Consider the following 17097-nt stretch of genomic DNA (forward strand, 5'->3'; position numbering starts at 1 on the left):
CAGGATTTTATACTGATGATACTGATACTGGAGTCCAAGCAGACTATTGATGGAGGAAACTTGGTCTTTGTCTAATAACTGTCTAATAACACTGATGTTAAGTAAAGATGAAGAAACTCCACAGGATCCAGTTGAGTTTTATTTGAATATATGAGATTTTTAAAACACGCCTCATGTGTAAGGTTTTGCATGGGCTTGCGCCACCCTTGTTAAAACAAATATATAAAGCAGAGGGCTGTCAGTGGTGCTAGTTTTTGGGCCAGTAGGGCCACTACTGGAGGGGACTGTGAGGAACCTTTGGTCAAAATGTCCTGTCGTTTAAAGATACCTCTTACAGTCATATCAGGAATAATCTATCTTTCAAACTTTTAAGACTCATTTGAAGGTGTGTCTCAGGGCAAACCAGATGTGTGACCACTTATAATTGGAGGGGTGTGTGCATACATACATCTATATGTACAGGCACTACTCTAATGCCAAGTCTTGCAATAACGTGCAATAAACACACAAGCACTTTATCACTTTAAACCCCTTAATTTGTAGGAGCTCAAGTTATGTATCATAATTGACTGGCGGATTTTGTACTTCTGTTGTCACGTTTTTTTTCTCCTCTGTTTTGATGTGTTGGCTGTAACACCCTTTTCTTACTGCATAGGAGAGGAGCTCATGTTATATATCGCAATTGACCACAATATACCTCTGTCATCAGAATAAAAAGAGATCAACTCCTGGTATACCTGGTATATTTATATATCCTGGTCTTAGCCTCTTCATCGAAACATGACACACACAGCAGACACCACGGGTTACATAAAAAAGACACCAAACAGCTTCAGGATATATGCACATTTTTGCATATAATCATTCTCATAGACCCATGTGACCTTGGTACTCTACCCTGTGCCACAGGCTTTATGAGGAAATAAAAACAAAAAAAAGAAAAAAAAACTGGTATCCAACAGCATCTTTCAAGGTATTTTCATGATAACACAGCTGGTTACTGTCTGCTTTGGATGAGTAAATCTTTACCTGGAGTAAAACCAACATTTAAATCCAGATGGGGTTAATGCCATAGGTGCCTCTAAAATTCACTTTGCCTTGAGTTTCACATATTTTAACAGTTTTTTGCTCCAATGAAGTCCCTTAGTATCAATATGTATTCATACAGAGGAGGAAAAACGAAAGTCTGTTGAGTCTTTTCTCTGTTCCCAAACTAATTTGCTCTGTTTTCTTTCTCTCTCTTTCCTTTAGGTGAGCTAGTCGAACCACCTTCAGCTCTACCCAGAGCATCCCCCTCCCACCTCCCTCTTCCTCAGCCTAATCCCGTCATCCTCTTTCTCACCTTTCCCTCACGCCTCTCGTTAGGAACACACACCAACATGTCTCTCTTCACCTCTCCCGTCCCGTTCTTCCTCCTCTTCCTCCTCTTCCTCCTCCCACTGCCTCCCTGCCAGCCAGTATCCCAGCCCATCGACCCTAGCAGCCTGCCTGATCGAGCGGCCTCCCCCTCCATGTTCCCCTCCTCCTTCCCGCCCTCCGTCGCTCATAGTAACGGCACTTTGCACACCAACAAGTGTAGCGAAGAGACGGTTTGCAGGCCCGGCATCCTGCTGCCTGTCTGGGAGCCCAACCGGCCCGGCCTCGGCGACCAGGTGGCCAGAGCTGTGGTCTACTTTGTGTCACTCATGTACATGTTCCTGGGAGTGTCCATCATCGCAGACCGCTTCATGGCATCCATAGAGGTCATCACATCACAGGTGAGAGCTAGTGAATGGAAGGCTGGCAGGGTTATTATAGTTTTGAAATTTTCATTAGTTTTTATTTTTATTTAGTTTTTCAGTTTGTTTGTTTTTTAATTTTAGTTTAGTTTTAGTTAGTTTAACAAGTGATTAAGTAGTTTTAGTTTGTTTTTTATTTAGTTTTAGCCTTATTTTTAGTTTTTCAGGTATTAGGAGGAAAGCCTTGATTTGTAGAAGTTGAAAAGAATGAAATCATGTATGACACTGAGGTAAGGATTGCTGTGTTTCTGACGTTAGCTGTCAAGTCAAAATATTCCCATATTGGGCTGTGACGTTTTCTGCCCGGAACTTCTTTTTCTTCTTCTGTCCAGAAAATGTAAATGCTTGCCTTGTAATGTAAATTACACGGCATGCATCTTCTTCTTGTGCGTTATACGGTGGCTGTTCTGCTGCCACCTACTGGAACCAGCCTGTTATCTCAAGAAGTCAAACTGAGCAGGACAGTAAAAATCAAAGCTGATTTTATCTGCAATTCAGTTTAGCTTGACTTAGTTTAGTTAGCATTGTTCATTGTAGTTTTTATTTATTTTCTAACTATCATTTTTATTTTTATTTCAGTTAACTAAATTATTTTTTCACTTCTAGTTTTAGTTTTAGTTAACTATAATAACTGTGATGGATGGGTGGATGGATGGACGGATGGTGTACTTTGAGTTATTGCAGTGCTACTGCAGCTTCTGAAACCTGTACCTGAAAAAATTAAGAGAAGATAAAAGAAACAAAGTTATTTCAACATTTCAAGATTAAAAACAAGAGAAAAGTCTGCACACTGCAGACACGTGACGTTTCGTGCACAATACTCTTCTTCAGACTAAAAATCAACTAGAACATCTTAAATACACAAAAAGCCAAGTCCAGGCACGTGTCAATCCCAATTAATACTTTTCAGGTGTGCATATAGGTGCAAAAGTACAAAAATTATCTATGTACATGTACACAAAAATATGCACACCTGTAAAGTATTAAGTGGGATTGATACATCATGTGACTATCAGGTGACCATGGTCTTTTCTGTATTTAAGAAGGTGATGCTCTAGTTGATTTTAAGTCTGAAGAAGAGCATTGTGCTCGAAACGTCACACTGGTGATATGATATCCAAATAAATACCTGCATTGGGATCTGCAGTGTGCTGACTTTTCTCTTGTTTTTCATTTGTTGTTTTTGGCCCATCCGTTTTTCTGGATGTGCGCGTTCACCACAAACCTTTTTAACATTTCAAGAATACTCATAACCCTCACCATATTTAACTCATCAATGCCAGGAATATCTGGTTGTCTAGCTGTACGTCTTTTTATCAGATGGCCTTATTAATCTTTCATAAACCATCAAACGGCAGTCAGTTGCTGCACCTGAACTTTGAGTGCACAGATACAATTTCACACACATCACAATCTCTTAAAAAAATTACACAATTATTTACTTTGCATGGATATTGGCTCAGCTGTAGTGCCGAGGCACATCGACAGTGATAAATGGTGCATTAAATCAGACATCAGCTCTCAAACGTCTCTTTACATATTGTCTTCTTCAAACCATGCTGGCCATGAAAAAAACATCTATAAATAGACTTACTTCATGTAAGTCAGTGTCTGCATGGTTATGATTTAGCCATAAAAGATATATTAGTGGTTGTTTTGTTCAAGATTAGAGAGGAAATGAGGCTGCAAGTGACTGCTTACATCATCATGTCATTTTTTCTTTTATCAGCAAGTCTGATCTGTTTGGGTTTCTTTGTGTGTAGTATATAGATTCCCCTCTACACCCATTTATCCTCCATAATCATGGGGATGGCCCTCTGATGTTTTCATACACAAAGAGGCAGAGCTGTGTATTTACCCATAAAGACCAGTATCATGAACTGATACAGCTCTGTGTGTGTGTGTGTGTGTGTGTGTGTGTGTGTGTGTGTGTGTGTGTGTGTGTGTGTGTGTGTGTGTGTGTGTGTGTGTGTGTGTGTGTGTGGTCCCAGTCGGCCTATAAGGGTTCCGGCGTTCTGGAGGTTATGCAGTCATAAACCATGTAGAAAAAGAGAGGGAGGGTCCTCGGAGGTTTGAATGAACGTTGATGCTCAGTATGAGAGAGACGGACGAGGAGACGAGAAGGTCAACTGGAGGGAAAAAAGAGAAAAGGAAGGAGAGAGGGAGGACAGTGGGCACTGGAGGCCAGGCCAGTTGGGCTGAAAGTATTTTGCAGCAGCCATAGATGGACGTAGTAAGGTGTGATGTCATCAGGTCATTTGCACTGGAGCCAGTTTGAAGCCCAGAGATGCAGCTAATGGTCAGAGTGCAGGGTGTTGCCTTTCATGCTCTGGAAACAGGCCCCGCCACCTCGGGCCCAAGCTAATACAAACTTCCTGGAAACACCTGGCTATGCACACAAGGGCTAACGTTAACTATTTTAGCTAAATTGTGCTCGCAGGGCAGGTATCGTAATCAAGTAACATTAAACTTACTGAAATATTGAACAACAGTCCGACTCAGTCTGAGTCCCGAAACCGCGAAGAGGAGCAAGTGAGCCAACTGTCAATCAACTTCCACATGGCAGACATAAAAGCTACTATAAGTCTTCAAATCTTATTAACGGAGCAATAATTTCCCAAATGACCACCTGAACACTTATTAGAGGGCCTGAGTTTAGATGCTGAGACAGTAATGGCTGACTGAAGAAATGTATTGAATTAGTATTTCAAGAGAGAAGTTGACATATTTTGAATGGGAGTCAACTGGAGCATCTAGCAGTGGTTGATGGTAATGCAATTTAAGAATTAGGATAACTTCCACATTGGCTTCAGCTTCAAGTAGTTGTAGATGCCGCTTAGTTTTCACATGATTGGACGATGTACTGGATTGTAGGTAAGTATGTATTCCAGGTACTAATAATAGAGTAGCAAGGTGGGCAGAGTTACATCATGTGGCCAGTGTCCCAGAAGTCTTGTTCATCACTCAGAGGGTCTCATATCCTCAGTTTCATGGTGCCTGGTGCCCACAGATGGATGAGCGAGGTTTATTAAGCAGCTTTGCTATTTTTAAAAACATGTTTCTGTTGTTTGTTGTATTTCTGTGAATAAAAAATAGCATATAAGTAAAGGAACCTGAGCTTGAATCTTGTTAATGTTTTTTTAGGGCTGAGTTTAGGGTCTTTGGAGGATGTGTGTGTATTTAGTATTCTGACAGGGAGCTGCTCCAGATGGGGCCTAATGAAGCATCACCTGATCTGATGCAGCGCCTGCTGTGTGAGAGGGGACTGCTCAGCAGGAAGTAAACACTGTTTAAACAAAGGAAGAAATACAGTATATATATATATATATATATATATATATATAATCACCATATCATCCTAAGCATCCGGACTTTGAGAAGTCATTGCAAGAAACTGGGTCTGTTTCGGAGAAAAAGTATCTTAATATTACAATGTAGAATGTATGCCAGTTAATCTCGTATATATTTTCGTATATAATATATATAGTAGGTTCTTGAGTGTAGGGGTGATAGATATAGCAGAAGGTAAAAGGGAGGGAAAGAAGGAGTTTGTCCATCTTCTTCAAGGTCAATGTAAATGAATGTCCGCTTGTATATCCCATAATCCATCACTGTGGCAGCCACAAGAACACCTTAGCTCAGCCAAAACAAGTCCGGCATGTCCTTTGTGTGTGTGTGTGTGTGGGTGGGTGTGTGGGTGGGTGTATGTGTGTGTGTGTGTCCTCATATTACCAGGATTTATGAGAGGAGTCGTAGTTAATAGAGTCGAGAATACATCACTGAATAAACTGCTTATAGTGAAGAATAAAACAGACAGAGGGGTAAATCTGTGTTCATGCGGATACATATGTACAGCAGGCAGCTTAGAGAGACTGTTTGTAATGAGAAAGTCACAGGCTTGATCCCACCACATGACCTCATTTAGTCAAACTCATCACACTGTCCTTGAGGAGGATGCCAAACCCTTATCTTTACACTTTCATTGCTGTGTAAAGAAAAAGAGCATACATCCAGTAATTCCCTTATAAAACAAAGTCGTTTGTTTTGTATTCATCATTAAATACCGATGTAGTATTCAAAGTGGCAGATAATCTTCAAGACTCATAATCTTTTGCGGCTCAGTGCTCACAGATGAGGATTTTCACCTGTCAGTAAAACTGTGGAGGTGAGACTATTTCAAACAAATGCTATGGACACTGCAAATGAATTAATGACAAAAAAATGAAATAAATAAGCAGAAAGAGATAATGTTTTGATCTAGGTTGATGTGCTGTCAACGTTGTGAAGGGCAAAATCGGCTTTATCTTTTGTAGCCAACATCAAAGTTCTCTAAAAATACTTTGGTCTTATAAGTTTGTAAAAACAGCAATTATCAGAATCATAAAAAGCATCTGAACATGTTGAGATTTCTATTGAAGGCTGCTATTAAGATAGTTATTCTGTATTTCAAAAGCCTCATATATTGTCAGTTTAAAGCTCAGATTCACAACAAGATTTTATTCAGGAAAACATCCACAAAAACTCACCTTGAAAAATGCCAGACTGTTAGAGGTTTAGATCATTTTACAGACCTCTTAAAATTTCTGAATTTACTTCTTTCTTTTTTTTAATGGATTTTTCTGTTAGTAGCCGCATAAAATTCTTGGTCTTTTTTATAAGTTCTGGAAAGTTGTTTCTGCTATTTGAGGTTGTTTTTTTTACCTTGAGGAAATTGTACATCAGATGGCTCTTTTGTACAAAGATTTCACAAAATGAGTGTGTTGTATGTTATCTGTGCTAAAGAGTGTCAGCTGCAATGGTAACACTCAATGGGAATCAAAATTCAGGAACAAAAAAAGCCTAATGCGATTTAGTGTTCAGAGGAGTCAATATAATGCCCTTACAAGTACAGTAATACCATGTCTGTGTGTGTGTGACTAACAGGAGAAGGAGGTGACCATCACTATGCCTAACGGGGAAACATCGGTGGCAACGGTACGAATCTGGAACGAAACTGTGTCCAATCTTACGCTCATGGCTCTGGGCTCCAGTGCTCCAGAGATACTGCTGTCTGTTATAGAGGTACACACACATACACACACACACACACACACACACACACACACACACACACACACACACACACATACACACACACAGGTTTACTTTAGTCAGTTTTGGGGTATTTTACATAGACTCACATTCATTTACTGCAGACTTATCCTAACACTAATCATAGCCAGTGATGGGGAGTAACTAGTTACATGTAACAGCGTTATGTAATTTAATGACAAAATAAATGTAAATGTAATTTGTTACAGTTACTGGAAAAAAAAAGTGTAATTTAATTACAGTTACTTATGAAAATGCTGATGATTACAAAGGGGGTTACATCTGAAGTCAGACCTTTAAGATTTTGCACAGCAGGGTTTTTTCCTCATTTTTTAAATATTTAACATGTTACTGAATAAATATATTGCTGTTTTTAATTCTTTGAAATCTATATTGTTTTTAATATTCAGTCACAGTCACAGTACCAAAAGCCCATGCCAGACTTTTGACTTTTTTCATCAAATATCTTTATTTTATATTCCAAAATCTACATGAACTAATGAATACATTTTCAAATGACAGATAAATCTTGCTTTATAAGAAATTATCTTCCTTATAAATCATGTCAGTATCCATGAAAAACACCTGAACTTAGATTTTGGTACTTAATGGGTACACTTACCCTAACAGTTGAAAACAATAGTTAGAAAATTAGAGTAATCAAAAAGTAATCAAATGTAATAAGTTACATTACTTTGATGAAGTAATTTAAATAGTTACATAACTCATTACATTCTAAATAGGGTAACTAGTAATCTGTACCCAAAGTAATCTTCCCAACCCTGACGATAACCACTACTTGGCTAATCCTAACCCTTTCCCTAACCTTAAAATCTATTCAAGAGTCTGTTGTTTGTTAAGATGGTAGTCACAATATCTATCTCCTGCCTCCCCCAACCACAAACCTCACACACACACACACACACACACACTGTATCTCTCCAGGTGTGTGGTCACGGCTTCCATGCTGGCCAGTTGGGACCGGGAACCATCGTTGGTAGCGCTGCCTTCAACATGTTTGTGATCATCGGTATCTGCGTGTGGACGATCCCCAACGGTGAGTCGCGCAAGATCAAACACCTCCGGGTGTTCTTCATCACCGCCTTCTGGAGCATCTTCGCCTACATCTGGCTCTACCTCATCCTGTCTGTCATGACGCCAGGTGTCGTGGAGGTAAGATAAGGTTTCTGTTTCTTCAAATAAGTCTGTCTCCTGAAATGTAAATTCAGCTGAAAAAGGAACGCCGTCACCTTTGACAGCTTATGTACATTATTTACATAATTATGTCTTCTGATGTGGGTGAATGCTATTTTTTTTTTGGTGCTGCTGGATCTTAGAGCAGCTTTTGATTCTGTAGATCACAGGATCCTGATTGAAAGGCTTAGGCAGTGGGTGGGTGTCTCTGTGAGCACCTTGAACTGGTTCCCCTCCTGTTTCTCGAATATGTGTCGCTTGGTTCCTACGAAACTGCTGCTCTTTCCTGTGGTGTGCCTCAAGGTTTTGTCTTAGTTCCTATACTATTTGCTCTGTAAATGTTTCCTTAAAGTTGAATTATTAGCAAATTTAAAGACATCTCATCACTGTTATACTGATGACATTCAGCTGTATGTCTCTTTTAAACCTGCTATCTTGTTTGCGCCAAGTTACGTTTTAAATGTTTAGTTCAGTAAATAAGTGCAGTCTCTATTGTATTAAACAGATTATGCACATTTAGATATGTAATAGATTTCATTTAATACATTAATTAATAGTAATTTGTTAAAGGTCAGCTAATTCAGCTAATTAATTAATGTTTATATATGCATGGTACTGTGTAAAAGACAACGTTATTTAAGCTTTTTGTGATATTGGTGATGTAGGATACTGTCGCTTTAAGAGTTTTAGGTCCCTGGTGTTTACGAGGTGAGTCCATGGTTTAGGGACTTGAGGCTCAGTTAAGGACCGAACATCACGGTTTTCTTACCATAGCAAGAGATTGCTGATTAGGAGAACTTAGCTTTGAATGCTCCTGTAAGAAGATACAACGAGCTGTGGAATAAATACTTGTTTTATGCTGTTTACATCTGAGTCCTTTGAAAGTTTTTCCTCTTTAATTTAGGCCGAGGCCCTTGTTGAGCTTCAACCACTTTACATCTGTTTTGCACTATAGTCTAACTGCCATTAAGGACTCCAGGGCCAATAACTGTACATATCTGACCAGAGGGTCATTAAGGTCTTCTGATGAATATTGTACTATTTTTAGGACATTTTACTCTTCTAAAGCACTTTATGACCTGTTCTGTGAAAGCAGCTATATTAAATAAACTTTACTTACATACTTATCGAAGCTGCTGTATATTAATGTTTGGGGATCTGTGTATTTAATAACATTCTTCCATCTGGACTCTCCTTAATATTAAACTGTTGTTGTTTAAAGGAAATGAGATGAGCTGCTATTTCAGCTTATAGTACAGATTAGTACAGTATTCATGATGCTCCATCCTCTGCTCCAGTTTGTGCCACTTTGCGTTTACACTCACAATTACACCTGCGCCTAGTGCCTAAAGGGAGGAAGTGATGTTTTTAATCATGATCTTTAATTAAACACTTGAAAACATATTAACAGAAATCATTAAGACACTTTTTATGTGTGTCTCAGGTGTGGGAGGCCTTGGTGACCCTGCTCTACTTCCCAGTGTGTGTCATCCTGGCTTGGATCGCTGACCGCCGCCTGCTTTTCTACAAGTACATGGGCAAGCGTTACCGTGCCGACAAACGCCACGGCATCGTCGTGGAGACAGAGGGAGACTTGACACCTAACAAGGGCGGCATGGAGATGATCATTGATGGGAAGTTGCCACCGCGGGGAGGCACCGTGGTCCCTGCTGAGAATTGCGGGGGTGGAACTCAGGACGGCACAGCAGGTGCAGCAAATAACATCGGTGCAGCGGGCGCCATGGGCAACCTGCCGAACTCCAACAGCGCGATGGTCGTGGAGAGCAGCAAGGAGTTAGACGAGAGCCGCAAGGAGGTGAGAGACAGAAGATACTTTTTGTTATGGCCACAGTAAAAGACAGAGAAACACCATACCTGTGTCATTAACGGCCCTGTTTGAAATGGGATCATCATCATCATCAAACCCATATTGTCTAAAAGCTGTTTTTCCTAAGTCATGCAGGGCTATAAAGAGGACCAAACCAGGGCATGAATTTATCAGACATCTCAGTTTGCACAGGGGCAAAAAACTGCAACTTCTGCTTCAAACCTTCATCACTATAAAAGATTAAACCAAACTCATAAACTATGTAGGAAATATGTCCAACCAGCAAACAACTGCTACAAAAACAGAACTGATATTGATACATGTTTTGCTACTTCAGTGTAAAACATGGCAGGTAAATACTGCACAGTGCTTGTTCACAAACCCAGAAAAAGTTTGTGTCTGAACCCATTTAGAGATGCTGTCATCGTTGCAGATTATGGTCTGTAATCATTCTGTAATCTCATTTCTCAGGTGGAAAAAAATACAATTTCTGCTGTTGTGATTATGACATGAAATAATTTTTACTGCAGGTGAACGTTGCTGACTAAATGCTGCGTTTTTTCCAGCTCAGGTTTTCACCACTTTACCTGTTGGTTATGTTTATAGAGAAAACATTTTTTTTAAATAGACTGAACATGATAGGGGGGATTGAAGTAATATTATCCTCATTTACACCTGTTTATTGCCTGCTAAATGGTGATCAGTTTCTCTAAATCTTGTGCAGGAGGAGAGAAATGAGACAAGTCGAAGAGGTAATGACACAGCAGAGAGATGAACATGTGGGAGGTTCGACAGAAGAGGATGAAAATACGATAATGAGGGCCAGAAAGGTTGAGAACAGACGAGAGGAGATGAGAAGAGAGGAGAGAGGTTGAGTAATAATACATGAGGAATGTGAGAGGGAAAGTATGAAGGCAGATGAAAGACAACAATTGGCAGTGAGCGGTTTGTGTCCTGTGTGGCTGTTTTAAACAAATGGCGGGATGAAGAGGAATAGCAAAAAGGAAGACATGCTGCACAGAGGAAGAGAGACAAGTCCACACATACACAGCTTCATGAGTGTCATCATGTTGATCTGATCTGACAAGAGAAGAAGCTCTTTAACAGTGAAACGTCAGCTTATACAAAGTGTTTAATGCATTGTTTTCAGAGTAAAAGGTGTTTTTTTAAAAGCCACTGTACACTACCTGCTCAGCGCCAAACAGCAACAGACACAGTGGGCTGTAGACTAGCTGGTGAACATAGTGGAGCATTTAGCAGCTAAAGATCCAGATATTTCCCTCAGGAGTTGGTAGAGAGCAAAAACAGAGCTAAAAGATTCCAAAATGAATGATAATGTTGCTCTCGAACTGCTGGATGTGGAAATAATTAATTGGCAGCTATTTTGATGCCCAATTAATTGTTTGGGTCATTTTTTTAAGACGAAAAATGTCCACATTCTCCGATTCCAGCTTCTCAAGTGTGAATATTTTCTGGTTTATTTAGCCTTTATTATATACAGTATCTTTGGTTTGTGGACTGTTGGTTGGGACAAAGAGGCCATCACCATTGGACATTTTATAGACCAAACAACTCATTTATTAATTGAGAAAATAACTGACAGATTAATCAATGAGGAAAGTAATCATTAGTTGTCATTCTTTTCAGTGCCTCGTCAGAAGTGTATGGAGATGTCACAGTCAGTGTTTTTGTAGCATAAACTCCTCTAATCTTTCTCAAGTTTTAGAGCCTGAAACATGACAATAATCCAAACACTTCTACAATCAGTGTTTGTATGAAGAGCCATGCATGCTGTCAGTCATGAGTTCGTCCCCTCATCTCTCCTCCAGGTGATTCGTATCCTGAAGGAGCTGAAGCAGAAATATCCCGACAAAGAGCTGGACCAGCTGGTGGAATTGGCCAACTACTATGCGCTGCTGCACCAACAGAAGAGCAGAGCATTCTATCGTATACAGGTAACACACACACACACACACACAGATATCATATATCATAAACAGTCCCTGAGGTGAACAAACAAAAGGACAAAAGGACATAAAGTAGTTCAAGGACTTGACGCTTTTCTCTGTCTTTCTGCAACCACAAGCAACATATATTGAAGGGCATCATGAGACACTACTGGATTTTTTTAAAAATACACTAATAAATTGTGGGGGGGGGTTTCTTTATTTTAGATTGGTAAGAAAAAAATTTAATTAAAAAAAAGTTCAAATGTGAGATATTAAATTTAAGGGATTCTCATTTCTTGATGTAAAAGTTTTTAAAGAGGACATATCATCCTTATGTGATTTTATTGAGGTGAACGTATGTAAAAAAAAAAAATGCTTCCTGTGAGTCAAAAGCTGGTGTTTAGGTTAGGTCTTTACGTGGCCTCCAGAGCCAGAGGAAGCTTCCTGAAGCTGACAGGAGCTAAAATGGCCTGTTTCTGACAGAGGCTGAACTGAGGGGCTGCATAAAGAGTCAGTATAAGATAAATAAGGAGTTTTTTTTAACTGCAATCTAATCCAATAGAGCCCCAGAATATAACTATATGTCTAGAAATGTACATAAAATGTGAATGAAATTAGATTATGTGCACTTGTTTGAACACCACCTCCTCCTCTTTCTCCATCCAGGCAACTCGTATGATGATCGGAGCCGGTAACGTCCTGAAGAAGCATGCAGCCGACAATGCTCGCCGCACAGTCGTACCCGACGAGGAAGCGCCGGAAGAAAGCGACCTGGACATTTGCAGCCGTATCTCGTTTGAAAGTGCTCACAGTCAGTGCATGGAGAACTGCGGCATCCTGACACTTGGTGTAATCTGCAAAGGTAAGATAAGATAATACTGAGTCCACATAAATCATTCAAAAGAGGCTGATGTGGTAGGTTTTTTTATCTGTCTATGATCCATCATAATTTTTCTGCAGTCCGAACTTGACGCAACAATCCATTAGTACAATATGATGACTTATTTTAACACACTGACCTGCTCTTTAATTACTGAATGAAAGACTTACACAGCAGCAGTGAACAATATGTAACAGTTGAGCATCAGTTTATTGTCATATTTGTTAGTTGCCATTACAAGTAAAACTTTGATGGCACAAAAATTAGTGTATGCCTTGTGTTCATTAAAAAAAAAACACTTTCTTGCATAAGTTTTGCAATTTATATTTAAAGATTTAAATGAAAAATGATCTTGTGTGGTGTGCCCAACTTCAATCTGTTTTGTTTCACTGTGAAGGCGGTATGGGAGAGAACACCTTCTATGTGGACTACAGGACAGAGGACGGTTCAGCCAACGCTGGGTCAGATTACGAATACAGCGAAGGAACGCTGGTTTTCAAACCTGGAGAGACTCGTAAAGAGATTAAGGTGAGAAAAGAGGAGCAAAAAGAGACGTGTAGACAAGGAGTGAGTTTAATTGGTAGACAGCTCTGTTATAGATTAATATTAGATGACTATCAGACATGGTGAATGTGCTTTGACCTTCAGATAATAGAGTTACATTTTTTATATTTGAATTCTTCATTGTCTGTCTCAATTCAGTTCAAATGCAATGACTCTGTTATAATGGAAGTAGCACTGAAAAGAAACTTAAAATCCTAAAGAACTGAGACTTTTCTTTATCAGAAAAATAACAACATTGGTTGTTTGTTTCGAAACTTAAAAGAACTCACAACAGCCTGACTACTAATTTATTTTCCCCAGTAATGAATAATTTAAGCCTGGATTGTGTTCAGTGGAAACACAATTTGAAATGCAGGCAATGTTTTATTCTAATATTGCACAGAATATGTGAGTAGTCAGGGGGAATGGATGTGAATGAAGCAAGTCACGTAATAATAATAATAACTTAATTCATAATACATGTAATAATAGTAATAACGTACAGAGTGGAAACTGGAGATCGTTTCCTGAGACCTAAACCATTTTAACGCAGGGGGAAGACTGCTCTTTCTTGTCTTTATTCTCGTAATATTATGACTTCTCACAATATAATGACTTTTTTCTCGTAATATTACAAATTTATTCTCGCAATATTATGACTTTTTTCTTGTAATGCTATGACTTTATTCTCGTTGACCTAATATTATGACTTTATTCTCGTAATAGTATGACTTTATTCTCGTAGACCTAATATTATGACTTTATTCTCGTAATAGTATGACTTAATAATAATAATAATTTCCACACACACACACACACACACAAAAAATTATCTTAGTCTGGCCCTAATACTCCGTCGTAAAATGCTGCCTATATAACATCAGAAAATAAAAAACAAAACCATCACATATTGGACAACATATTCACCGATACCGATATATCTGTGATAGGTCAACATCGGACAATACTATCGTCTGAACGAATTATCTGTCGAGCTCTAGTCAGTGCTGACTTTTTAAATACTTAACCAAGATGACAATCATCCTCCATCCTTAACCAAAGGTTGTAAGTAAATGCCTAAACATAACCATTTTTAAAAAAGTATCATGCTGTATTTACAAGGACGTCATCCCAGAGCAGAGAGATAGACTCCCCTTCCCTCATGGAGTCCAGTCACTGGTGGTGGTTGATGACTTCGGATGAGACTGATAGCAGTTGAAACAATGGGACTGCTGACCATGCCAAAACTGGGCAGAGATGGGGAGGTGGTGGGGCACGTGTAACATCTGCATGCCACACTAGAGCAGAGAGCGAGAGACATATTTAAAAAGACAGCTACCAGATGATAGGCGAACAATGGAAATGTGTCGTCGTGCTATTGGATAGACATGATCGGCAGGTGAGGACTGACACACAACCTAAACATCCTGAGCACTGACAACCAGGAAATAAATGAGTGTGCATTAAACACACTAATGAAGTGCTTTGGACTTTGTAAATACCTAAATGAAAAACAGTTATGCTCATACCTATTGTCTTTCTGCCAGTTTTACATCTGTCTCTGAATGTATTCGCTATTGCAGATTAGAAGTATTTAACTTAATTTAGGATAGCCTACAGAATATTGACGTTTTCCTGACAAGCAACCTCTTGTGGTTGTGCAAATAATGACACTCAAACACTGGAGAATTGACAGGATGTCATTTGTTCTGAATTTTAAAAACATGGTGACCCTGCCCAAAGTGTTTCACACCACATCTGACATCCTGCCTCCTATCACTCAATTCATTGTCCAAACTGCTTATCCTAGAGGGTCGCAGTGGGCTGCAGCCAATCCCAGCTATCATTAGTTACCAAATCTGGTGTTGGAGCAGATCTTGCCTGAGACAACTTTTTTTTTATGGAGCTGCATAAACATGCTGCAGGCTTCAGAGTAACCAGCAGAGTGCCTGTAAAGTCTGGGAAGATACTCGAGAAGATCAAAGTGAGAGGAAAGAGGGGTAAGAAGGATGATGGGATAAATAATGAGAGTCCCAGCAGGAGAGACAGAGAAAGGCTGAGGAGAGATAGATGTTTAGATTCAAGAGGGATAATACTGCTGCTGCTAGTCAAACTACTACTGATACATTAGCTACTACTTTACTGGATGAACCTGAACCCCCCTGGATCAAAAGATGGAAACTGTTCAGTTGTTCTGAAGTGGAGGGCAGAAAATTTAGCTTTTCACTCGTGTTACAATCTGTTCCTGAATATCTGACAGGGAGATCTTTAAGTTTACTACATGTATTTACTGTAAATGACTAAAATTGAGCTATTCAGCCTGGCTTTTACTTCTTATTTCGTCTTATGCAGCTAACCATGTGTTTCACAACCACTCTAAGCCTGTATCCAGAATAATTCCCCCATTTACTTGATAATACACTACATTTAGCCTCCACCGTCCATGAGTGTCCGAATGCTGAGTGTGTAAATACATCCTGTAAAAAGTAGGATCCATGGCATGTACATTATGTTCTGCTCAGATAAGATAAGATAAGATAAGATATTCCTTTATTAGTCCCATGATGGGTTTACATTGTTGCAGCAGCAAAGTGGACAGTAAAAATTAGAAGAGCATCAATAAGAAAGAATAAAAGAAAGATGATATTGTTATTGCACAGATTAAAATGAAGAAAAAAATGTATGTATATTATGTGTATATTGCACAGTTGAATTGAAATTGGTATTATACATGAGATACTAATATTGCACAGCATTGGACATTAAAAGTGCAGTGTGTCAATTCGTGGGGGGGGGCAGCAACTGGGAGCAGTGCTGGTTGTACAGTCTCACAGCTGCAGGGAGGGAGGACCTGCGATATCGCTCGTTCACACACTTTGAATGAAGGAGTCTTTCGCTGAAGGAGCTCTCCACTGCAGTCAGGGTGTCTTTCATGGGGTGGGAGTTGCTGTTCATCAGAGAAGACAGCTTTCCGCAGCCGAGATGCTGCTGCCCAAGCAGACCACCCCATAAAAGATGGCTGATGCCACCACAGTGTCAAAGAAGGTCCTCAGGAGTGCCCCCCTGCACTCCAAAAGACCTGAGCAGGAAGAGTCTGCTCTGACCCTTCTTATTAAGTGCGTTGGTGTTATGTGACCAGTCCAGTTTATTGTTCAGTTGAACACCCAGGTACTTGTAAGATGTCACCATCTCAATGTCCGCTCCCAGGATGTTCACCAGTGTCGGAGGGGAGTGTCTCCGCCTACAGAAATCCACCAACGAGGAGGGTTGCAACAGTGATGACAGGACTGGGGGAGGGGCAGATGTCTACTCAAACCTGTTGAAGAATGAGTTCAGAACATTCACCCACTGTTGGTCCCCCCCAGCATGGGAGTTGGGTTCCCTGTGGCCAGAGATGGTTTTAAGGCCTCTCCAGACTCCACTGACATTGTTTTGCTGCAGATGATCCTCCATCTTCCTCCTGTAGTTACTTTTCCCCTCCCTGATCTTTCTTTTTGGCTTCCTCTCATCACAGCCTTCAGCTCCTCCTTGTTTCCTGACCTAAAGACTCTCTTCTTCTTCATCTGAAGGAGAGCCTTTATGTCAGGGTTAATCCACGGTTTGTCATTGGAAAAACAATGTACAGTCCTGATGGGTACAGTGTTTTCCACACAGAAGTTGATGTAGTCTGTTATGCAGCTTGTGAGGCTGTCGATGTCCTCCCCATGAGGATCACAGAGTTCATCCCACACTGTTGTGTCGAAACAGTCCTTCAGAGCTTCATCAGCTTCGTCAGACCATCTACTGTGCATATTCAGTGGGCCGCATAACCAAAACGTCTTATCATATGGCGGG

At 39.9% G+C, this 17097-nt stretch overlaps 1 protein-coding gene across 10 annotated transcripts in view; it reads left to right on the top strand.

Annotated features, from left to right (window-relative positions):
• The first annotated feature begins 1379 nt into the window (after positions 1-1379).
• slc8a2b (solute carrier family 8 member 2b) overlaps positions 1380-17097 on the top strand; it is a 36978-nt gene continuing 21260 nt past the window's right edge. For 2 of the 10 annotated variants that reach the window (XM_062418833.1, XM_062418834.1), the window contains exons 1-8: positions 1581-1757; positions 6702-6839; positions 7815-8042; positions 9508-9723; positions 9856-9879; positions 11721-11846; positions 12507-12702; positions 13118-13248. In XM_062418833.1, coding sequence (XP_062274817.1) covers positions 1686-1757; positions 6702-6839; positions 7815-8042; positions 9508-9723; positions 9856-9879; positions 11721-11846; positions 12507-12702; positions 13118-13248 — 1131 coding nt within the window. In that variant the 5' untranslated portion in view covers positions 1581-1685. Of the gene's footprint in view, positions 1758-6701; positions 6840-7814; positions 8043-9507; positions 9880-11720; positions 11847-12506; positions 12703-13117; positions 13249-17097 lie in introns of all 10 variants that reach the window. The other 8 variants (XM_062418832.1, XM_062418835.1, XM_062418831.1 and 5 more) reach the window with 8 other exon arrangements.

The sequence above is a fragment of the Scomber scombrus genome, chromosome 5 (genome assembly GCF_963691925.1).
Source record: "Scomber scombrus chromosome 5, fScoSco1.1, whole genome shotgun sequence".
NCBI classification, from domain to species: domain Eukaryota; kingdom Metazoa; phylum Chordata; class Actinopteri; order Scombriformes; family Scombridae; genus Scomber; species Scomber scombrus.